The sequence below is a fragment of the Amia ocellicauda genome, chromosome 1 (genome assembly GCF_036373705.1).
Source record: "Amia ocellicauda isolate fAmiCal2 chromosome 1, fAmiCal2.hap1, whole genome shotgun sequence".
Lineage (NCBI taxonomy): Eukaryota > Metazoa > Chordata > Actinopteri > Amiiformes > Amiidae > Amia > Amia ocellicauda.
Window position 1 is genome coordinate 11,554,344 of NC_089850.1, and position 24,599 is coordinate 11,578,942.

At 41.2% G+C, this 24,599-nt stretch overlaps 1 protein-coding gene across 1 annotated transcript in view; it reads right to left on the reverse strand.

Annotated features, from left to right (window-relative positions):
* Positions 1 to 700: 700 nt before the first annotated feature.
* The window catches only part of zdhhc14 (zDHHC palmitoyltransferase 14), a 74,448-nt gene continuing 50,549 nt past the window's right edge, over positions 701 to 24,599 (reverse strand). Inside the window, exons 3-9 of the mRNA XM_066719201.1 lie at positions 21,161 to 21,313; positions 14,183 to 14,320; positions 13,018 to 13,066; positions 11,250 to 11,352; positions 10,673 to 10,782; positions 8,919 to 9,021; positions 701 to 1,859 (exon numbers count right to left, since the gene is read on the reverse strand). Of these exons, the coding sequence (XP_066575298.1) occupies positions 1,512 to 1,859; positions 8,919 to 9,021; positions 10,673 to 10,782; positions 11,250 to 11,352; positions 13,018 to 13,066; positions 14,183 to 14,320; positions 21,161 to 21,313 (1,004 nt within the window). The 3' untranslated portion in view covers positions 701 to 1,511. The remainder of the gene's footprint in view (positions 1,860 to 8,918; positions 9,022 to 10,672; positions 10,783 to 11,249; positions 11,353 to 13,017; positions 13,067 to 14,182; positions 14,321 to 21,160; positions 21,314 to 24,599) is intronic.

A 24,599-nucleotide genomic window follows, 5' to 3' on the forward strand; every position in this document is an offset into this window, starting at 1 on the left:
CAGGGCGGACACAACCAGTTGAAATCCAGACCAATCTTCTCCCCAACTCCAACTTGACTTTGGGACGTTGTAACATTTCAGTTTATTAATTGTTGCAATTAATTGTTGTTGTCTCTGCCAAATCGTGCAATATAACTGAAGTTGTGCATTTATTAAAGAACAGTGTGATAGCTGTGGCTTGTTTTGGACTGTACTCTTGACTTTAGAAATGATCCAGGCAGCCAAACATCACTTAAGTCAAGAATGTGGAAGGAGATTCCATTGGAACTGGGCTTAAAATGAAAAACAAACTCTCACGCTGAAAACAGCAGACATGTCAAGTTTGTTCTTCAAAGCCACGGTTTGTCAGCAACTACACGCATGAAAAACAACCCGAGGATGGGTCTTCGTCTTTCATCTTGAAACAGAATGTTATTTTGGAAGGAGGGAGACCCTTAGCATTTAATCAGATGGTACTTAAACCTTTCTCCAATTCAAAGATAATATATTAATAGATTACTCTGGACTGTAACTAGAAATAACATTAGTCAAGAGGGAGTCTTCCCTAAGGAGTTAAGTATTTTCAGTCAAGTAAGACCAAACACTGTAATTGTCAGAAGATTACAAGATGTATACAGCTCTTTTGTTTGGTCTAAAATATAAATAAAAAGAGGGAAATTAAAAGTCAGTAGACCAATCTGCATAGAAATGTGATAAAGTACAGATAAAAAGTTTAAATTTTATTGATATCCACAGGAAAAATAACAATTGGAGGAAAAAAAAAATGGTATGGCACAACACAATACCATATCTTTCAACACCTAACAAAATAATAATTAAATGATATGCAACAAGATGCGGTAACTCCCGAGTTACCCATTGCACTTGTCAAAAGATCAGAGATAGAAAGGCAAGAACATCATCCATTGGTTTGAAAGGCGTTAGATATGTCCGCTTATAAAATAGTGCCGTCAGACTCACAAATATAAAACAGAAAAAAAGCAGCATTTGTATAAAGTTCACCAGTTTATATCACACGTTTGTCGTTTCCTCAAAACACCTGGAGCATGGCCATTTATTCTTGATGTCAGAAAAAAGAACGTAAATATATATATTTTTTATAATCCCAGTTTCTCAGGGAATGGCACAGGCGTGAACAACAGGAACAAACACACACTGATGAGTTCGTTTTCTATACGGGTATGTTTGTTCACGGCTCCGGTGACTTGGATGTTTGGCAAGATATTGGCCGGATTTGGAGAGTCTTTGTAGGAGCCAAAGTGAGACACCACAAAATTGGGAGTCTTTGCTTCTTTCCCTTGGGAATAAGGGTCTTATATGAAGTCCAGGAGGTTTCGGAAGTTCCCAGTCCCAAAAACTGAAGGGAGGAGGAAAGAGGAGCAGACCTTGCTTTGACACAGCGGGATGCACAACCCTGTGGACTGCTGGTAGTGAGGTCAGCGCTGGTGATGGGAGTGGGGTGGGGAGAGTGTTGGGAAAGGGTGGTGGTGGTGGTAGAGGGAGGGTGGAGGTCAGACTGAGCTGAGTTTGACCAAGCCCCGCACAGAGTCTTCGTGGAGAGAGTCTTGGCTGGCAGGGTTGTACAGGTGCATGGTGTGGCTGTGGGTGAGGGGGCTCCCGGTGGGCAGCATCCCCGGTGGAGAGGGCGCGTCCTCGGGGGTGAGGAAGTGGTGTCCTTCGTGCTCCTCCCGCATGGGCATCATGTCGGCATCGCAGCTGAGGTTGGGGGTGGAGGTGGGCGGGGTGGGCTGGCCCAGGGGCAGGGTGGCACAGGGACTGGTGAGGGTGGTCTTGCCCGGCAACGGGGGCTCATCGGTTATTATGATAGGCTCGCTCTGTAACAGGGGCGTGGCGGCGGCCTGTAAAACGAATTTAGTGCTCTGAATGCACTGGTCTTGGTCACACTAAGGTGTCAGAGAGAGAGAGAGAGAAAGATGTGGGGAAGGGGGGACAGAGAGAGAGAGAGAGAGAGAGAACACAAAATAGAAATGGCACATACAGGGGAGGAGGACAATAAATTTAACGAAGGACGGGGTGACAGTGGGGTTAAAAAAATAAAATAAAAATAAAATTGAATCCAGAAAAAGGGGCAGGTAGAGGAAGAGGAGGAGAAGAAGAAGAAACATTAGTTACCTCTTTTCAATGCAAACAGTTTCCATTACAAAAGTACAAGGACACATGACAGACACGGTACAACAGCTGCAGGGTTGGGGGCGAAGATTATAAGTCTGAATTGGTCACAGTCACCACAGCAGACTATACACCTCCGCTACTCATTATAGCAATACCCTGGACAAGAGCTTTATTATGCCAAGATATATATTATAATGGCTGGGGACGAGGGGGAGAGGGCCGGACAGGGAGCGGTCACTTGCACAGATGAGAAGGGCAGCCCCTGGAGAGACACCACACTAATATAATATTGCTCCCAATATTATACAGATGATGAAGATTATTATTAGTAGCAGTAGCTATTAGTTGCCGTTCATAACCAAAACAGGTCCAGTACAGTAGTTAGCACTATCACCACCATTAATAGTAGTAGTGAGGTGTACTCTCGCCGAGCTGTCTGGTTAGAGAACTAGCGCAGGTCTTTGCTACGAATACATGTCTCATTGTCATTCAAATCTCCTTCCCGAGTCATTTTTCTCACATTAACCAAAGAAACATACATCCCTCACACTTCCGGCCTCCAGCGGTCCTGAAGCACACGAGAGCTGAAATGCCAAACCAAGGCCTGATACCACTTAAGAGTAATTTCACCACGCAGTCATTTTAAATGTCAAACTCAAACACAGGCCACATTTCTCCTGGAAAGGCTGACGTGAACGATACAGAGAGGGTCTTCTGAGAGTCGGAAACAATAATACTAATAATAAAGAGCAATTTCCGTTGTGCAGGAAGAGGTGAACTGACAGGAGGGACTGAAATGAAGGGATGCTTTGGCGCATAAAAATAAAGTGTGATCTATATTAAACCAAAACTAAACCACAAAAACCCACAATCATACAAAGCCATGCTCCAGGATGAACAGGTACTTTTATACAGGAAATATTAAATGATGTAAAAGACCAAATATAAGTACTGTGGTTTGAGCAATGTGCCTTGTAAAAGGTCAATTATTTATTGGGTCTTGGCAGCGAAATGGTCTGTGCAGAGAGGGACACCGTTCGGTAGTGCGGTCTGCATATTGAATTTACTACAGTGCTTCTGCCGATACCAAAGAAGTGAACAAGGACCCTTTTGAAAAGGCGAGAGGAACATCAAGCTATTGTATGCAATTTAATGAAGCAGGGGAAATTAAATTACTCATAAAGGCATTGATTAAACTTGTGAACTATTTTCTTTAGCTCTTAAATAAATGTATCCCCTCAGAATTGATTCATTCCTCTTGACCTTTCGAGGCAACGACAAAAGGGAGATTAAATAAACCGAAGCTCCTTCCAAGTTGCGATTTCAACATCGGGGAAGGTTTTATTGATGGACAAGGACACTGTAGCACTACTGCAGTTTCAGTGTTGGGTAGTGGACTTGAAACACTGCTCTTGTGCTCCTGGGCAAAGTTCTTTACCCAGACTGCTCCAGTAAAATCATGGGCATCCATACAAGTTGTTTTGGATGAAAGTGTTAGCCAAATACATTCAGTATAACAAAATAGAAATTAGTGAGCTGAAGAGACTAGCAAAGACTTATAAGAGCTGACCATAATGCACACAGTCTACTGTTGGCATACTGAGCAGAGAATAAGTACAGCCACACACCTTAGACAGAAAAAAAAACACACACATCATGCATGTTTATTCAAAACTGAGCCATGCAACACACAGAAACAAACACCAACAAAACAGAAATAATATGTCCAAACACTTCAAATTCAAACAATTTGAACAATGGTATAAGTCCACAGAAAGGATGTTCCTGAAAATAAGCTGTGCTGAAGGGAATCACAAGAACCATGTGCAATGTACACTTAGTGTTATTTTCATATTGTTCACCTGCATAGAGCAGATTTGATATTGTCTAAGCAGGATGAGCAATACTGCTTATACCTGGAGTACAATTATTTCACAATGCCAGCCCATGATCAATTACAGACAACAAAGTGAGGGGAGAGCTAACATTAAAAGGATGTCGTTATCATTTATACTAGAAATGGTAGCGCACAAGAAAAGAACAGCATCAATAACACACAAAAAAAATAATTTGATTGCATAAACAAGAAGTGTAAGCAAAAAGTAGGGAAATAAATTTGGCAATCTGCACAGAATGTCTTTCTACCTCAAACTGTACTGAAAAGACCATTCCACTCCCACCTGGTTATCATATGACCTTCCCATGCTATTTCTATTTTATGGGAGATCGCACATCTGTGATTTTATTTTAAATATCAAAACCTAAGCCCTTTCATCTTTTTTTTTTTTTTTTTTTTTTAACAAGGCTATCAAACATTTTTATGTAATGGTTAATAGGCATTTGACTAGGTGCGTCTTCAAACGCCACCTTCTTGACATTTTTCACAATAAAACAAAACAAAACCCTGACTGCACTGAACCGCACTTGGCTGGATTGGCAGGAGGATCGCTGTTCATTGAGAGAACAGAAGGAGGTTTGAGGCCCGAGTCAAAGGCAGCTCACAGTCACACACGAACACAGGGTGGTTCAGTAAACAAGTGTGTCACGCCTGATCACCAGGATTACATCATTCTGGGGTAGCTTTCTAGTGAGGGCCGTGCACATGCAATTGTATAACAACAACAATCTGGCCTTTCACGGGGTATAAGATTTCTTTACCCTCAAAGCTTGGATAATACACCACAACATTCAAAGTTGATCAAATGTGTACAAAGCTATGTTGTTCAAATTTTCTGAATTCTAACGTGCTGTTACAGAGAACTGGGGTGGAAATGTATTTATTAGTTAGAAGTACTAGCAGCAAGCAACCTAAACCTGGGGCATTTCCCAGAGAAAAGTCAGTGCGTGTCTTTCCTCCGACACGCAGTGGGGCAAGAAACTTCAAACTCCCTTTTTCACAAGCAACTTCTGTTGGAATCAGCTGTAGTTTTACAATTTGTGCTTAGTTACAAATATGCAGGTATATGAAAGCACACCTGCATAATTGTAATTATACCATGTAATTGACTTACTTCAGTTCAGTTCTGCCTCTGAATCACACTGAATCAGTGTAAAAGAAACTTGGAAAAGACACCAGTGATAAATGAGTAGAGTTAAATGAACAATATTTATGGAACTGACCGGCTCATTGAATAACATGGTTTCAATTGAAGGGGGTAAATACTTTCAATTACAGCTGTAGCAAGGGCCAATGTTATGTGCTATCATTGCCAGATTTGCAACCACCCAATAAGAGCCAAAAAAGTCTAACTCCCCCCCAATAAAAAGGTTCACTGCCTCTCTGAATCACTTTAAGTTCTAAAAATAAACTGCCAAAAATTGGGGAAAACTGGCAAGCGGCTACAAAACACTTTTGAACACACACCAAGAATAGTGTGCTTTTGAAGTGCTTGGGTTTCATGCCACCACAGACCACTAAAGGGCTCCGAGATACGCTTGGCAACACTTGTGAATCTAACCCGAAGCTTCCCGATCTCGGGATGACCTGAAATGACTACGGGTTCATTTTTTGCTGCTGTATCAAAACTGGAAAAACGTTGCTGATTGAAGGAAAACGTTCTACTGCAATATTAAAAACTGTACATGTACCCAGTATCACTTTGAGATGTTTTTCTTTTTCATTACTAATAAAGAGCGGAGAAATGGAGAGTGATGGTGTGCCACACTTCAAGACCTGGTGCTTTGTTCCTTCAAGCTAAGAGTATGACTAATAATGTGTGAGCTGCTCTCGTGTGCGCAAGATCCAATGAAGGATTGCGTTTTCCTTTAACGAACTTCAAATGGGATTTTATCAGTTCAAAGAAAAGGGCCCGAAACGGGGACTTGCACAAAGGGCTACAGATGTTAGCAGTCTGACAATCTCTGGGAAATCTTTCTTTTCGGAGGCCCTAAAGCAGAGGTCACTCTGGGTATTTTACATTCCTACCAATCAGAGGAGTCTGCTTCTCTTTAGAGGTTTTCACAGCCTTCATGGTTGCCGTTCACAGCCAGCACTCAGTGAGTATTAAAGAGGCTCACTATGGTTTTAACAATGATAACAATAATACCCCCTGGTGTACAAATTCTGTTTTACAATTAGTCCACAGTCATTTATAATAAGACTTCTATTCACTTATGCTGACTCTCATATAACCTCAAACATACTATTATTACTATATTATAATACTATTTTTAATGCAGAACTGAGGGTATTTAATATGTATCTGGCATGCTTGCTCCTTACTGTCTGTGTAATAACAGCAGCAGATCTAGCATGTTTCATAAGCTTAGGGAAAAAACACTAAATCCTCAACATGCAATGCTAAGCCCTTGCATGACATTAGGAGCAGTGCGCCTGTGACACGCCGAGTCTGTGAGTGCAGTTTTTCACCTGAACCTTACTGCAACTACTCACAAAAGAATGGCTCATGCTGCCTGTGCAACAGACTAATTGCCCAAGTTCCTGACCTATTTAAAATCCTCAAACAAGAGAGCTCACCACAGGAATGGAAAAGAAGAAAAGGTGTGAGGAACGATGTGCTCCAAGAAAACTGATTTCCAGATGAAGGAAGTCACTGATGTTTATGGAAATGTTTGTTATGCAGGTTTGTTTTGGGGTTAATGAAAGAGGACAGGAGAAGGAGATGATTCCACAGGTTTCCCCTGAGTATAGACCTGACGCATGCAAATCATCCTTGTTTTTGTGTTCTGTGTTTTCTTCTCCCTATCACATTTGACAGCCATCAAATTAAATCAATAAGTGTTATTTTTGTCAGACAGACAGTTTGGGTACAGAATGCGCAAGTAAGCTTGTATAATTGTAAGTTTCAAAGACGACTCAAAATCAAAAATCAAATATTTTTGCTTGGGAACTGTTCCTTAACTATGCAGAAAAGCATAGTTGAATGAAATATCACAGTGCCTGGCTGAAAATGGTTTAAACTTTGTATGTATATGATTTATAAAGATGATATCTAGGTGTAGGCCAAAAGATATGTTACAGAGTTCCCTTTCAGATTTCAAACAGCTGGAAATGAAATAATTAATCATTCCAACTTTGCTGAAATTTGACTGCCTGCCTCCTGGATTGCTGCAGGTCTCCCAGAAATGCACAAAAACGTTAACACTTCTTTTAGCATCTGTTCCAGCTCGTTTCTGCAAGGCTTCCATTTCACAGCATAAGCCGGTAAGCTGACAAAGCCCAGCAAGGTCAGGAGGTACACAATCTCGATCACAAAGTGGATGTGTTGAGGGAGATCTGAGCAGAGCCCTAGGTGACCACTGGTAAAATCACAAGCCTATCTGCCGAAGCCATAAAAATGTGTTCAAAGTCTCCATCCAGAATGTCTGTGCCATTGAAGTGGATTGCCTTTTAAACTTGTACTATGGAAATCCAGCTGTGGTTAAAAAGAGAGCCATACTACTCTGTTAAAATAGATCAGAGGTATTTCTTTCTAAAAGCCCTCTTAATAAAAAAAGAACAAAAAGCCTCACGATATCTAATTATATTCTAGGCACGAAGGAACACTAACCACCTCTGTTTTGAATTACAGGTACCAGGCTACATTACAAGTAGCAGACTTAATTAGTCACTGTCAAGTTCCAGAAAGGTAGACAAAGTACTCTCAATGTATATCCTTTATGGTGCTTCAATCAATTGAAATTTACACCAGCAAGAGGCATTGCACCTCCCTGTTTAGTAGTTATTTTTCATGTTGGGGTGGGCGTCGCCAAAATTACACCACAATTGTATGTTTTCAGGATAATTAAGTGTACCCCAGAATGAATACCTAAATTGTTTAAAAACTTGAACTGGTAAAGCACTCTGCAATATGGAAAATAAAACAAGGAAGCAATATCAGTTCATTCGTAATACCACTACTCATAAAAATAATAATCTTCATCATCATAAGATATTGCTTGCACAATTCCAGACGTTATTTCATGTGGTCATCGAGATGTACAAGTGACTGATTGTTCGAAAAATCAGCCACTCAAGCCTGCTATTGTGATTGCAGGGCTGAGTCGGGCTGCTGTGAAGGACAGGAGGCTGTCCAGTCTGAAGCAAGTACTGCAGGATCGCACCAAACCCCTGCTCCTCTTCTCTGTGCCGTGACTGAGGTCATACTGAATATTAGATTTGTTTCTTCTTGGTTGGAGCCCAGGAGGTTACAGTAATGCAATTTAGACATTTATGGCATCCTGCAAATTCTAAGCTATGCAAGACATCTAATCACTTGATGTTTGTGCAGTTACCAGGACAGGGCCTCAGTGATGACTGGGGGCTGTTTTTAAAAGAGAGATTATTTTATTGTAAAAAATAAATGAAAAATAAAAAACAAAAAGGCTGAAATAAATGAAACATTAATAATAATAATAATAATAATAATAATAATAATAATAATAATAATAATAAAGTTTAGTGGATTAAAAAACTGGAACACACATCAGCAGACGCAAAGCCAAGTGGTTAGTAATGTAAAAAAAAGTGTTCTCGGACAGTTGTCAGTCTTAAGTGAGCAGTCATCTTTCGGGGGTGTAGTGAGATGGAGCTGGGCTGCCCACAAGTTGCCTCCTGTGGGCTTCTGGGTAGGACTGGAGTGACTGCTGGGCTGTGCCCGTCTTACCAGAGCTTAGCCAGTCTTTACTACAGCTCCCCCACGAAGTTCATCACTCAGAAAAGCGCCACCCAAGAGAGGTGGTGGGTTCTCGGGCGCGGCAGTCAAAGAGAAGGATGGGGAGACACGCAAGCAAAGCAAAAAAGATTGATCTTTTCTCTTAGAGAGACTCTAGGGGATTGTTCCTACCATGTTGCTTTGAGATTGTGTTGCCCCGTACATTGCAATTCCATTCGAAGGTGCTACTGGCTGTGGGGTGTCTGGCAGAATGAAGCCTCGTCGGTCGATTAAACTGCAAAGAGGAACACAAGTGACAAATCTGGTTCATTTTCAAGGATTCAAGGAATTAAAAGACATAAAAATAACTTGTACATTAATAAATGCGATCAGTCCAGCTATTCTAAACAAACCAACAAACGACCTTTTGCCAGAGTAGGTAGCAGTCAGAAAGGATTTCCTTAATCTCCATGTTGTGACAGTGACCCTGGAGATGCTAGCAGATGGTACATTACTATATCCTTTTTGAGGAATACGGAAGTTTTTTTTTTTTTTCCAGCTTGGAAACATCGTACAGGCAGTCAAAATGAAGACATCACTTGGAAATCGTAGCCAAATTCAAAGGGAAAACTATACCAATACATAACCCACTGACTTACGGAAAACTAAATTGCCAATTTCAAACAAAATCTATCACTGGAAATTTTATCTTGGTTACTCATCTGAAACTAATAACCCTTACAGGATTGCAGAAAGTTTCCCAGGCGACGCAATCATCTTTAGAAGGTAATAAGTCATCACAGAAGTTGTAGATAAGGTGGATACAGAGTGTGGGGAGCTACATGATAGTGCCAGGCATTTCTGCGCACACACAGGATGGAAAAGGTATTTTCTGTAGTGTCCAGAAAAGGAAAAAAAGCAAAGATCAGGAAAAAAGGGGAAATGTTCTTTGACTCCAATTTTTCCTTTGTAATTTTGTGGACGAACAAAACGGTCAGGGAAGGTCGTCAGCTTGCACACAAATCATTGTATCAGCTTGTAGTATCCTGGAACACAGCACAGCACCACCCCAAGACAGCTGCGGGGGGGTGTGGAGGTCTCGGTATGATTCACAGGAATGGAAACGGAAAGACGGATGGTAACCTGCAGACTGCAAACTTTTTCTCCTTTTATGTTTTAAACTAACTCCAAGCACACAGAACTAAGTCAGATGGCAATGGTCAGTGCGGGTGGTCCACCCCCATCCCCCCAATACAATTTTGCAGTTGTCCAACAGGTAAGAGCAAGCACTTGGTTATCACTTGCCATTATAAGTCATTACTGAAGATGTTCTTTACATATTCTAGATACATGATTCAGGTAAAGGCACACGAAGCATCCAGAGACCCTGATATAGATAACCTGGGAATGCATTTCTCGACACGCTAGCAACGCAACAAAATCAAAAGTGTACGAAGTAGACAGAAGACAGATGGGTTCTCAGAAGAGACAACAGAAGCACAAACCATCCTGACCTGTTGAGACAGTATGCGTAATAAAGCATAATGAATGGAGGTCTACAATATTCACTGGCGAGTTGAATAACTATAATTTAGACTTGGCACATCAATTATTGGTGGGAAACTTGGAGAAATGCATGTTTTGGGTAATTTGCGTAAACCATGGAGATTAAACTGGGTGGGTACCAGGCTTAGAGCAGACAGTGCGCTCAGGTACATCTCCAAAGGACCTGGGATTAATCATTGGAAAATATGTCTTTACCAAAAGGCTAAAATCCTGCAGTTACCAAATCTACTGATGACCTGCACACAAGGTTGGTGAAGTCCTTGATACACAGACTGTTCAAGTAATGGAAACGCACTGAAGCCTGGAGAACACACCCCACTCTCTCCGCCCACATAGTGATGTAAATTGGAAATGTGCAGGTCCTCAGCGGTAGGTCTTACCTAGGTGGCAGTGGCCCACACAGAGCTGCACAGCAGTTTGTGAAAATGTTGCCATAGCTGTAGGGGTTGTAGTTGTCTTTGCCTCTTTTTGAAGACCATGATCCCTTAATCTGAAAGGAGGAAAGGCAACCAAGGTGAATACGTAGTGTTCGGGAACTGTGAAACGTATACATATATAAATACACACACACTCGGCACACTGACAGATCAATGTTTAATATGTCTCAAAGTCTAAGGCTTATGTCTCCATCTAAACAGTTTTTTTTTTTTTTTTTTTTTTAAACTCAGTCTACACTTTCATCCACATAATACACGTCAGGTGGATTTTTGCATTTCATTTAAAACACTTTAATCTGCAGCTCAGACATAAACACAGGTGTGCATGACGTGGGTATAAAATAACAGTGAGGGCTCCGATGCTGACCTCGCAGGCATGAGTAACATATAAAGAATAAAATACTTTTCCATGAATCTAAAACGAACGCTTTCCAATTTCCCATCCTCCCTCCAGGTTTTTCCCATTACCAGTCTAGTCAACCCAAAACAATGGACATGCATCATCTGGTTGAGGACTTACGTCTTCGTTAGTGGTCTGGTTGGAGCTGATTAGATAGGTGTGAAATCCTGACAGGCCCACTATAGACCACACAGAGAAGAAGCAGACCACCACCTCCAACACAGTGGGCTCAAGTCAAGGAATCTGTCATAGTCAGCAGAGAAGAGCACTGACATTCAAACACACTGAACACATTCTGTGAGCAAAGCTGTTCCACTGCGCCGTAACCCTGGGCTGGCACAGAAATAAACATGCACCTTTCAAGATCTTATCGAAATGTGACTCGCTGACAGGCACCAGCGCTGACAACCAAGATATCGGCCTGCTGGGATGACTTCCCATCTTTGCCTGTGCCTGGTATCAGCAGGCCAGGTGTTACATAAGAGCACACTGCCCAAATCCATTGCTGTGGCTCTCATCCAAAAGAAGTGAGGCTCGGACGCTAGTGCCAAGACTCCTGAATACCAGACAGCCCAACGTCAGAAGACCTTTTTGCATATCCTTCATCTCATGCTCTTTGACTGTAGGATCACGTCATGTCCTCTAGACTTTCTCTGCCTGCTTTCATCATGATTCATGTCTATTTACTTTATGCGACATATACCCAAAAGACTCCAGATTTATCAGACCGAAATGGAAAAGATGTTTCCCTGCTTTCACTCACTGTTACAGCTGGAGTTTGTCCAAGAGCTGTGTAAAGAAATTTGTATTATTAATATCCTTTTGTTTTGTTTTTATCCTCCTTTTTACAGAGGAACTTTTGATTTGTGGTCTCATTAACTGTAAACTCACAGTGTGAATTAGGATATAATAAGGGATTATTTTCTTTCATCACTCTCATGTCAGTAACTATTTAAATGTACCAGTGGATAGTTATTTTATAAACGCAAGACAAGTATATTTATGAAAAAGAATAAGTCCCCTGCTGTACTACAATGCCACACTCCAACACTCAAGCATTCGGTTTCTCTGTTAATTATGCAGTTTATGAAAGGCATTTAGAAGAGCTCACAAGCACATCTATCATTGTACAAATTCTACAGAGTAAACAAAACAAAAAAACAATATGCAATTAAACTGTACAACACTGGTCAGCAATTTTGCATTTAAAAAACATAGGGCCTGCAGGAAAAAACTAAACTTAAAAAAATAAAGCTCTGCAAGAAACTTGAAAAACTGAACAAAAGAAAAAAATGGACCACATACTTTTTCCAATTGATAATCATAACGAGAAGAGGGTGAATAAGACTACGACTGTCAGCAGGTCTGTGGAAATGAAACCGAATGCGGTTTGGAAAACAAAAGGTGACAAACATGCTTCCCTAGGCAGCGGTTCAGTTTTGGATCAGACTGAAAACAACAAGGGACTGGCAGAGAGATACCTGGATTTAAGCGGGGGGGTGGGGAAACAACCAGGAGCTGACATCTCAACTATGAAACGCATACACAGATGTTAACAGAAAAACTCATGAATTTAAGACTTTCTAAATAAAATTTAAGCAAAATGCTCTTCATGTGCTCTGGTGACTCTGAAATGCGTGCAGAGTCTCATTATGAAGCTGTAGCTGTAATTGAGCCGCCCAGGGGATTTGCACACTCAGAGCGCGTGCTGTTCTGTCAGATGAACTCTGGAGCACACAAGATAATTGCCTGCGCTCGGCAAAGGGTTTCGATGACAATGGAATGGCAGGCTTTAACAAAAAAGAGGTGCCAGGTCTAATTAAGATGGGGAACAGCCCCTGCCACCCCACCCCACCCCACCCCACCCCACCCAACAGAAAAAGGATATCTTGCTGGAGTGTCCTTCAGTGCATTCAGAAAGCCCACCTGGTGAGACCCTGCAAAAACAAGAGTACATGACAACCAGGCATCAGACACTGGCTACCGACACGGTCATCTTTTGGACCTTATTGCATGCCTTGGAGATGTTCAGGACATCTACAAGGAAGCCTTAGACTGACAAGCCTGACAAAATAAAGAACTGAAGCCTTGGGATTAGAACACAAGCAAATTGTAAAGGTAAATGCAAAACTGAATACGCACACAAGCTGGAGAGTACATTGGCGTGCCCAAGATAGCGCTCTCCAGCACTCGCAGTTCATACAGGGAGAGTAGCATGAGGCATTCCAGTGCGACACACAACACTAACATAATATTTTACTGCTCGTAATATAATCAGGATAACAGAGAGACAGGCATGCACTGCCGACAGAAAAGAGATAAACCGGTCAATCAATCAGCCCAGGGCTTATGTTGCTGCCAAGAGCGATCACCAAAATGTTCAGCCTTGACTAATCAAATACTTATTTTTATTTAGTATTATTCTTATGTAGAAATTCTAAGAAAGCATATCTGGGTAATGACACACACACAGACACACACAGACACACACAGACACACACAGACACACACAGACACACACAGACACACACAGACACACACAGACACACACAGACACACACAGACACACACCACACCTAGACTGCTTTCCTTTTCAATCTCGGCGCTTCCCTTATTTACGAATATAAATAAAATATTTAGACTTCATAGGTATTTTAAGTAAAATCTTTATTGTAATTATCAACTGATATCTATATAAAATGCTTCCAGCCAGTCACGATTTCTTGGGCAGACAAGTTGTTCTGTTTTTGATTATCTACGTATTCAGCCAAACAGAAAACCAACCTACTTTTTCTTTATTGAAGTACTCCTCAACAAGGTAAATTCCCCTCACACTCAGGGCAACAATGCACAACTTACTCTTGTTACTGAAATACTATAGCTCAGTGTGATCAAAAAGCATGTAATCTATCTCCATTGTCTTTGACAAGCAAATTATAACAAAACACTGATGTATTTATAACTTTCCTGAAGGCTTGTGCACAGTTTTTACTAAACAAGACAAAAACAAGAGTCACTTTTATTATAACAAATTGGTTTCTGTGTTAACTTACGTAGGATGACGTGGGTGATAACAAAGGCAAATATAAAGATTGTCAGGAAAGACAGTGACAGGATAAACATGTAGAAGAATCTGTAGTTCCTCTTCCCCACACAGTTCCCCACCCACGGGCAATGGTGGTCAAAACGCTCTGCAATGGGAGAGGGAGGGAGAGAGTTAGAAATAATATACATAGTAAATAATGATCAGAGCAGTGACTCAGTGCTTCTATGTAATTCAATGCCCACTGTGGAGTACTCCTACAGACAGCCTGTGAATCAGTGAGGCTGGGGACAAGAATATATGAATGAGCAATGGCAGTTAATGGAAACAAATTATGTGGTTTAAGTGTTTTTTTTTTATAAATCTACAAATGCTTTACAAGATTTGGCTCATAAAATAATAAATAAATAAAAAACAATCCTCCGCTTATATAAAACAGAAAAATAGTAAATTAATTTTGATTTGTGGCAAAAGGCATTTAATATAAAATCCCAAAACATGGTGTAACTTACATGAATAAAAAAAATAAAAACGCTTGTAATAGGATCTCCTCCTGAAATGTCAATACTGCATTAGAAATCTGTAACCTTTAGTGTGAACAATACAGTGTTATACAAACCAGATCCTTTAATAACGTGTCATTTTTCCATTCATTGTCTGCCATCTTTTCATTTTTATTCTCTCATTAGTAAGTTGAAGTCCACCACTCTCACTCTCAAAGTAGGTTAATTTGCAGGTTCTCGTGCAGGGGTTTCAGTCTTTGGAGCTGCTGTGCGTCTGAAGTAAAACCACTGTCAGCTGCTAGAAAACCACTTTCCTCTGAATTGTCATGCAAGAGAAGTGCCAGAGAGGAGTCTGTATCTAGGGGTGCATCTCAGGCAGCTGGGAGTGACCTCAGACAGACAGCAGTCTCAAGGACACAGTCTGGCCGATCCACACTGCGGCTACAAGCACGCCGATGAGGTAATAAGAGAGTACACGGGACTGTAGACTTGAGGTTTTCAAATCTGACGGGGTGTGAGAAATTAAGTGAAGCAACACATGGGGGGGTGTAATGAATTTTATAGTGAACTGCAGTCGCTGAGGTTGACATTCTTCATCTAGTCTTAGAATACACCTTTGACAGGATTAACTGTATTTGTATTGGAGTGAATGAACTGAAATTGGGGATTGCAAGGGAGAATAAAGGGGCTGAATACAGCAGTTTACTTTTTTTTGGAAAGAATCTTTTGTCATCATATTCCCATCACTCCCCATTTCTGTCACCAAATGCAGAAATGTTGTGGGTTATACAAGCATTTGTAGTAGCCCAAATAATTACAAAAACATCCACTGCCAAAGGGTGTTTTTGCTCCTGTACACTACTGGCAATGTCACTCTATGAGATAAGTCTGCGAGATGACAATGTTATATTGATCTCAGCCTAATGGGTTATTGCCCTTAGTACAGCCATTACAGCTCTATTCTGATAAGGTATGAACCTGCTTTTCAAAACTGACAGGTTCATTTTAGAAAAAATACATATATAATGTGGCATGCCTATAAGCAATTCAAAAGGCTAGTAACACGAATACGTTAACTAAATATATATATGTTACACACACATACATACATATATATATATATATATATATATATACACAGAAACATATATATATATAAATACATACAGTGAGGGAAAAAAGTATTTGATCCCCTGCTGATTTTGTACGTTTGCCCACTGACAAAGAAATGATCAGTCTATAATTTTAATGGTAGGTGTATTTTAACAGTGAGAGACAGAATAACAAAAAAATCCAGAAAAACGCATTTCAAAAAAGTTATACATTGATTTGCATGTTAATGAGTGAAATAAGTATTTGACCCCTTCGACTTAGTACTTGGTGGCAAAACCCTTGTTGGCAATCACAGAGGTCAGACGTTTCTTGTTCATCTCAGGAGGGATTTTGTCCCACTCCTCTTTGCAGATTTTATTCCGTCTCTCACTGTTAAAATACACCACCTACCATTAAAATTATAGACTGATCATTTCTTTGTCAGTGGGCAAACGTACAAAATCAGCAGGGGATCAAATACTTTTTTCCCCCTCACTGTATATATATATATATACACTCACCTAAAGGATTATTAGGAACACCTGTTCAATTTCTCATTAATGCAATTATCTAACCAACCAATCACATGGCAGTTGCTTCAATGCATTTAGGGGTGTGGTCCTGGTCAAGACAATCTCCTGAACTCCAAACTGAATGTCTGAATGGGAAAGAAAGGTGATTTAAGCAATTTTGAGCGTGGCATGGTTGTTGGTGCCAGACGGGCCGGTCTGAGTATTTCACAATCTGCTCAGTTACTGGGATTTTCACACACAACCATTTCTAGGGTTTACAAAGAATGGTGTGAAAAGGGAAAAACATCCAGTATGCGGCAGTCCTGTGGGCGAAAATGCCTTGTTGATGCTAGAGGTCAGAGGAGAATGGGCCGACTGATTCAAGCTGATAGAAGAGCAACTTTGACTGAAATAACCACTCGTTACAACCGAGGTATGCAGCAAAGCATTTGTGAAGTCACAACACGTACAACCTTGAGGCGGATGGGCTACAACAGCAGAAGACCCCACCGGGTACCACTCATCTCCACTACAAATAGGAAAAAGAGGCTACAATTTGCACAAGCTCACCAAAATTGGACAGTTGAAGACTGGAAAAATGTTGCCTGGTCTGATGAGTCTCGATTTCTGTTGAGACATTCAGATGGTAGAGTCAGAATTTTGGCGTAAACAGAATGAGAACATGGATCCATCATGCCTTGTTACCACTGTGCAGGCTGGTGGTGGTGGTGTAATGGTGTGGGGGATGTTTTCTTGGCACACTTTAGGCCCCTTAGTGCCAATTGGGCATCGTTTAAATGCCACGGCCTACCTGAGCATTGTTTCTGACCATGTCCATCCCTTTATGACCACCATGTACCCATCCTCTGATGGCTACTTCCACCAGGATAATGCACCATGTCACAAAGGTCGAATCATTTCAAATTGGTTTCTTGAACATGACAATGAGTTCACTGCACTAAACTGGCCCCCACAGTCACCAGATCTCAACCCAATAGAGCATCTTTGGGATGTGGTGGAACGGGAGCTTCGTGCCCTGGATGTGCATCCCACAAATCTCCATCAACTGCAAGATGCTATCCTATCAATATGGGCCAACATTTCTAAAGAATGCTTTCAGCACCTTGTTGAATCAATGCCACGTAGAATTAAGGCAGTTCTGAAGGTGAAAGGGGGTCAAACACAGTATTAGTATGGTGTTCCTAATAATCCTTTAGGTGAGTGTATATATATATATATATATAATATACACATACATATTTTGTAAGGTTTTACCATCACAGGAAAAGGAATAGAGAATATGAAAAGGAGTAGAAACCAAATATGTGGAGTATTTTTCTTTAATTGAATATGAGTGATATATCCGAGTTGCGCTAACAATGTCTCACACAGAGAAAAGCAGATGCAACAGATACGAACTGCCTGAGAAAAAAACAGGATATGGAGGAGGCCCTTCAGAAAGAGAGAACTATAAATAGTCTTGCAAAGAAAATATTAAGCTCAAATTCAATGTGATGCACTCCAGAGTACAATAAATGGCCGGCACACACAAGATCCAATCTCTGCTTCTCACACCATGCAGATTACAGCCCTTTGCATTAATGTGTCTATCTCCACAGCCCCAAGAAAGTATTATTAATGTTACTTTATAACAACACATACCCAGACTAGAAGCACATTGCTCAAGCACTGGAGTCATTTCAGTGGTTGGGTAAAATCTGCAGCGGTTTCCCAGTGAGAATTTGTGTATTGTGGACACCGCAGTCTGTTCATCTTTCTTACTGTTATGGTCCCTATCCCACATAGTTATCATAATAATAGTAGTCATTATTTCTGTCTCCCTTGACCCACGCCCGAACTTTCCAGTGGAACGACAATGAGGACCAATGCTGCCCTGCCTCAGCAAGTACAGACAACACTGCTCTGCTGCTCACAACTGCCATTTGCCGTCCTCTCAGGCAGCCTATAACACGCCCGATTAATCTGATTCGGAGAAAGCATGTTTGGGGCTGAAGCCAGCTTTTCTTGCCGGTTCATCAGGTAATTACTGTAACCTCTTGTTATTCCACTCGGCTGCAGAAACTAATATCGCTGGCAAGGGGACTTCAAAGAGATCAGCTGTTGCCAAATGAGACAAAACAGTGTGCGACTGCAGAGCACACCGCTGGATTCAACGCTAAACTGAAGGGAACGCGGCGCGGTGTGTAGGATGCGTCCCAGAGCGGGGGATAATAGACTCCTGCCTCTTAAAGCATTTCCATGGTAACAGTAAAGCCAATGTTAGAACCCCATAAACCGGTCTTTTTGATTAGGTTTGCTGCTGAGCAGAAACCGAACATCCAAACCAAAAGGGGAAGAAAAAATAAATCACAGGGCGCTTGAGAGTGTACTGAATCCTTTAGTATTTGAGTTTAACCTTTGAAAGACAAGACAAGTCCACAGGACAGGATATGGATTCAAGCACGTCCTTAAGGAGATAGTCCACATGAGGGCCAGCTCTCAGTCACATGGCTGGATACCCCAGTGGGTAGTAGTGTGCAGATTTCGTGTTCCAACTAAAGTTGGAGCGAAGTATCCGTATGATACCACCATATCAACTATAGTTTTAGTTAAAACCTACTAATATTTTATATACAATTTCTCATTAAACCATTTAATCACACAGGACACACCCAACAAGGTCGACTGCACTGATTCAAACCAGATACAGAGCAAAGTACCATTGTTTGTAAATGGTTTGAAAGCCATGGAAGCAAAAGGAAGCTACATGTCAAGTGTACACCGATCAGCCATAACCACCTCCCTAATATTGTGTAGGTCCCCCTTTTGCAGCCCTGACCCATTGAGGCATGGACTCCACTAGACCTAGAGTGCTGTGGTATCTGGCACCAAGACGTTAGCAGCAGATCCTTTAAAGTCCTGTAAGTTGCGAGGTGGGGCCTCCATGGATCGGACAAGTTTGTCCAGCACATCCCACAGATGCTCGATTGGATTGAGATCTGGGGAATTTGGAGGCCAAGTCAACACCTTGAACTAGTGATTCATCAGACCAGGCCACCACCTTCCTCCATTGCTCCGTGGTCCAGTTCTGATGCTTTTCCTTCCTTGGACCACTTTTGATAGGTACTGACCACTGCAGACCGGGAACACCCCACAAGAGCTGCAGTTTTGGAGATGCTCTGACCCAGTCGTCTAGCCATCACAATGTGGCCCTTGTCAAAGTCGCTCAGATCCTTACGCTTGCCAATTTTTCCTGCTTCTAACACATCAACTTTGAAGACAAAATGTTCACTTGTTGCCTAATATATCACACCACTGACAGGTGCCATGATAACGAGATTATCAGTGTTATTCACTTCACCGGTCAGTGGTCATAATGTTATGGCTGATCGGTGTAAATGTCATTTAGAACACCGCCATACATCTGTTGTGCCATATTGCCCACCAGCTCCAACTGAAAGAGACGAGCATGCCTGCAACCGGTACCATTCAACAACTCTGACAATGAAGGAATTCTGTATCTCCCGATTCTTCAAATGGCATTTAGCGTCGAGGGGGGTGGGAGTGCTCTACTGCATATGTGATCTGACCAACTGAGGCCTCTTCTGTGCCATAAGGCTGTAAAGCAGATTTGTGCAGAAAGAGCACACTGTGGAATCCGCTCTTTCAACTAAACATAAAAAATTCAAAAACAACTAATTTGTGTTAAGACATGAAAAGATACGTTAGAGCTCTATTCTGTCATATGCAGAACAAAGCACTGCTTATTGTGACAGATGCTGCAAGATCGCATTTTTATTATTTCTCAACAAAAAACGTGTTAAAGAAAAAGGACGTACTACGATGTTGAGCCAGTAGTGCCCCAACTCTGGGAAAAACAAAAGTAAAATTATATACATTTTTTTAAATCTGGAAGTGTAATATATAATTTATGTTCAAAAATATATGTCAACCATAGGGCTGGCAAAATAGAAGTTGGAAGAACCAATTGTGAATTCTCTGTACACTTAAATCCTTTTATTTGTTTAAAAACTCATAAACACAACCTAACGCCTAAATCCCAAGATAAATAACAACCTTTTCATTGGCATCAGGTTTGAAGTGTGCTATATTGAAAAATGTGTAACTGGTTATCTGAACAACAAAGCCTCTAATTTCTTCCCCCATATCCTTTATTTAGTTTTCCTTTATTAAATAATAAAAAAACACTGAAACAAATGTAAATGCTTATTTTTGGTTAGCAATCCGAACCAAAGAGACAAATTGAAAACAAATAACAAAAACTGTGGAGAACTTGCTCACATTGGATTTCTCTCTTTATGATATTCTTATAAGGAGGATTTGAACTTCACTATAATATCAATTTTGTCCTCAGTCTGTAGACAATGATGTGGATGAGAGCATTTCTGTTTCAGGAGATTGATCAACCCCAACTGGATGGTCTAGACTCACTGGACTGAGAGAATAATGACCTGACCATGAGAACAAGACCTTTGGACCCCACCTGGAATGAGCCAAGGAGTTGCTGCTCACTGCAGTGTTTTGTAGTGCAGGGAGGATGCCGTGCAATGCATGCTGGGAAGACTATGGATGTTACCAGATCTATACGAGTAGACACGAGTAGATGGAAGTCAAATTACCAGATGGAGGGTGTCCTGCACCTGAACTTTAGCTTAAAACTCAAATTTTCGGGGGAAACTTGCAGGTAAGCGAAAGTTCCTGCACGTCTGGTGTTGACAGCATGCTTAGAGTGGCTGAAGCTGATGTAATCAGTAGTTAAGTGCAGTTGGTCTGTTCAGACTCGGCCACTTCCTCCAGAGCCCTTGTATCTCCAAAACATCACCTGAAGAGGACACAGCCAGTGACACAACTGATACTCACCAACACAGTTGTCACAAAGGCTGCAGTGAGAGGCACGAGGTGGTCTGAAGATTTTACAGGTGAAGCAGTACTTGAGCTTCACAGTCTGTCCGTTGATGATCACTTCTTTCGTCCTGGGAGGTGGGCGGTATCCCCCCGAACTGGAGCCATTGGCTGTGTGTGTAAAAACAAATACAGATGAGACTGTGTGAGACTTACAACTGGGGAAACTGCTGCAATTTTGCAAAATGTTGATTACATTTATGAGACATGGAAGTCTTCTGTTCTGAAAACCGAATCAAAAGACTGGTTTTGTGAAAATGAATTTCCTTTCTCATCAAGACAAGCCAGGTTGTTCCAGAACGTGTAACACACATTCACGCATAAGAACACTATCAGAATTTTTCCTGGAAAGTGTTTTTACATGCGCGTTATTTTTCAGAATTCCTTCCATTTTTTCCAGCAGTGTATATTCCGATATATTCCCTGGGAACTGTGTTTACATGAGTATTGGTATTCAATTTTCAGGCAACTGTCCCCGTGCTCATATGAAGGCACTGCACAACTCTGACAACTGGGGATTGAGTTGATAATTCTGTAAATATTATTAGAAAACAAACTGCCGTTATCTAGAAAGTTGTCCTCAAGGTAATGAAAAGTACAGGGACAAGTCCTTTCACTTTAAAACAGACTTCAAAGTCATAACCGCACTGGGAATACAACTTTAAACAATCTGGTCCCTAATGGGGAAAAATCCCCAAACATTTGAAGATGATCAAATATATTTCAGCTTTGTTTGCCACATTTATTTAGTTAGTGGCAATTAAAAAAAACAGCCAGTGCCAGCTGGACTTTGCTTTATTAGTGTGTTAATGTCCTTTATATTTACAGTTGTTCCACCCAGTATGCTGAGCAGTATTTAAATGGGTTTGTTAAGTAGCAATTAAGAAAAACAAATCAGTGTAGTATCAGGCTTTTGCTTAGAGATATAGTGTCAGGCTGTATGTCACACCACATTGAAAAAAGGCCATAGGATAGAGGAGGCCCATTACTGGAATCTTGTTTTTTTAACACACATAACAAAACAACAGGGAGCTGAACTAATGATACAAACCATTGAGCTTTGATGAACACAAAAGCAGTATTACATCACTAAGATCTTGCAAACTGTTTTCGTCTGCTCTTCCTCATCCTTGTAACCATGTTCCATTGGTTTTAAGTTCATTTAAATTCCTAGAACTCTTCCATTCTGTTTTCCACGACAGATGAAGGTGAGGGAGTGTGACACTTGGTGATGTGGCTGGTTTGTTATGAGCCTCACCATTCAGGAAGTGCTGATTTGACTAAGGCGTGTTAGATGGGAGGGCGTGGGGACATTCAAGGAGCACTGAGAGAAACCAACTGCATTACTGTGAGGCACAAAATATATTCGACTCACGGAAGCTCCTGTTTGTGAAAATTTGAAAACATGAATTGGGGAATTAACAAAAAACGATTTACTGTGCATCTGATGCCTAAGGAAGATCCTATTATGTTGAAATGTACTGTATCAAATGTGATTCCTGTGACTTATGACTACTTCCTGTAAGTGAGTGGAGTGTGACAATGGTTGTTTCCACAAATTACACTTTTTTGTAAATGTTTAAATAATTTGTGGTTGTACTTTAATTTAGTAGGAAAATAAAGAGTCCTTAGAAAGGCCTTTAAAGTAAGTTAGATTTGTCTATGTTCCAATGCCAAAAAGTACAACTTCCAGCAAGTACTAAACTCCCAGGCAACTCCACCACAAAAAACATCATTATTCCTATCAAGGAACTGACATTTCAGCATTTATCAACCGTACATTCAATTTGTAATCTGACAGGAGAGGGCCTGCTTTAATCTTCAAATGACAATGCTGACAGGTCAGGGATTTCAAAGTGATATTGCTTCTGCAGGTTCATCAACCAAGTAGAAAAAACACAGAGGTGTCCTGTGTGTCATCCAAAATGGCCTCTGTCTACTGGAGCGTGAAGGAAAGTTTCTGCCTCTCTCCTCTAAATAAAGAGGAGAAATAGCAGGATCTATACTGTAATAAGAGCCGTATATTAAAGTGAGATCTGAAGCCAGAGAGAGATCTGCATTGAGTGACCGCCAGATCTGTGCCCACACATCAGGAGCATACTGGGAAAGAGCCAGCAGGGATTTGAAGCAGAGTATATTAAAAAGTGCTTTATAAAAAGAAATTGGAAAAAAAAATAAAAAAGTGGATGAATTCTACCATACCTTGTTAATTCACATGAATTAAGATGACCTGTTAGAGCAATGGAGCAGTTGGCTGGAACGAATAGCCAGGGATCCTGAGCGAGTCAACAGATGCAAGCATCCATTGAGAATGCAGACAGTCTCATACTCCAGACATCAGTGGATCCAGTCTAGACTGTCACAGCCTACTATGATGGCCCTCTCCTGTGGCTCAGTTGTCCGAACGCTTGTTGGGGTTGTGTGAACTTGTCTGACAACACTGATCACTGTATATAGTACATACACTCACCTAAAGGATTATTAGGAACACCATACTAATACTGTTTGACCCCCTTTCGCCTTCAGAACTGCCTTAATTCTACGTGGCATTGATTCAACAAGGTGCTGAAAGCATTCTTTAGAAATGTTGGCCCATATTGATAGGATAGCATCTTGCAGTTGATGGAGATTTGTGGGATGCACATCCAGGGCACGAAGCTCCCGTTCCACCACATCCCAAAGATGCTCTATTGGGTTGAGATCTGGTGACTGTGGGGGCCAGTTTAGTACAGTGAACTCATTGTCATGTTCAAGAAACCAATTTGAAATGATTCGACCTTTGTGACATGGTGCATTATCCTGCTGGAAGTAGCCATCAGAGGATGGGTACATGGTGGTCATAAAGGGATGGACATGGTCAGAAACAATGCTCAGGTAGGCCGTGGCATTTAAACGATGCCCAATTGGCACTAAGGGGCCTAAAGTGTGCCAAGAAAACATCCCCCACACCATTACACCACCACCACCAGCCTGCACAGTGGTAACAAGGCATGATGGATCCATGTTCTCATTCTGTTTACGCCAAATTCTGACTCTACCATCTGAATGTCTCAACAGAAATCGAGACTCATCAGACCAGGCAACATTTTTCCAGTCTTCAACTGTCCAATTTTGGTGAGCTTGTGCAAATTGTAGCCTCTTTTTCCTATTTGTAGTGGAGATGAGTGGTACCCGGTGGGGTCTTCTGCTGTTGTAGCCCATCCGCCTCAAGGTTGTACGTGTTGTGGCTTCACAAATGCTTTGCTGCATACCTCGGTTGTAACGAGTGCTTATTTCAGTCAAAGTTGCTCTTCTATCAGCTTGAATCAGTCGGCCCATTCTCCTCTGACCTCTAGCATCAACAAGGCATTTTCGCCCACAGGACTGCCGCATACTGGATGTTTTTCCCTTTTCACAC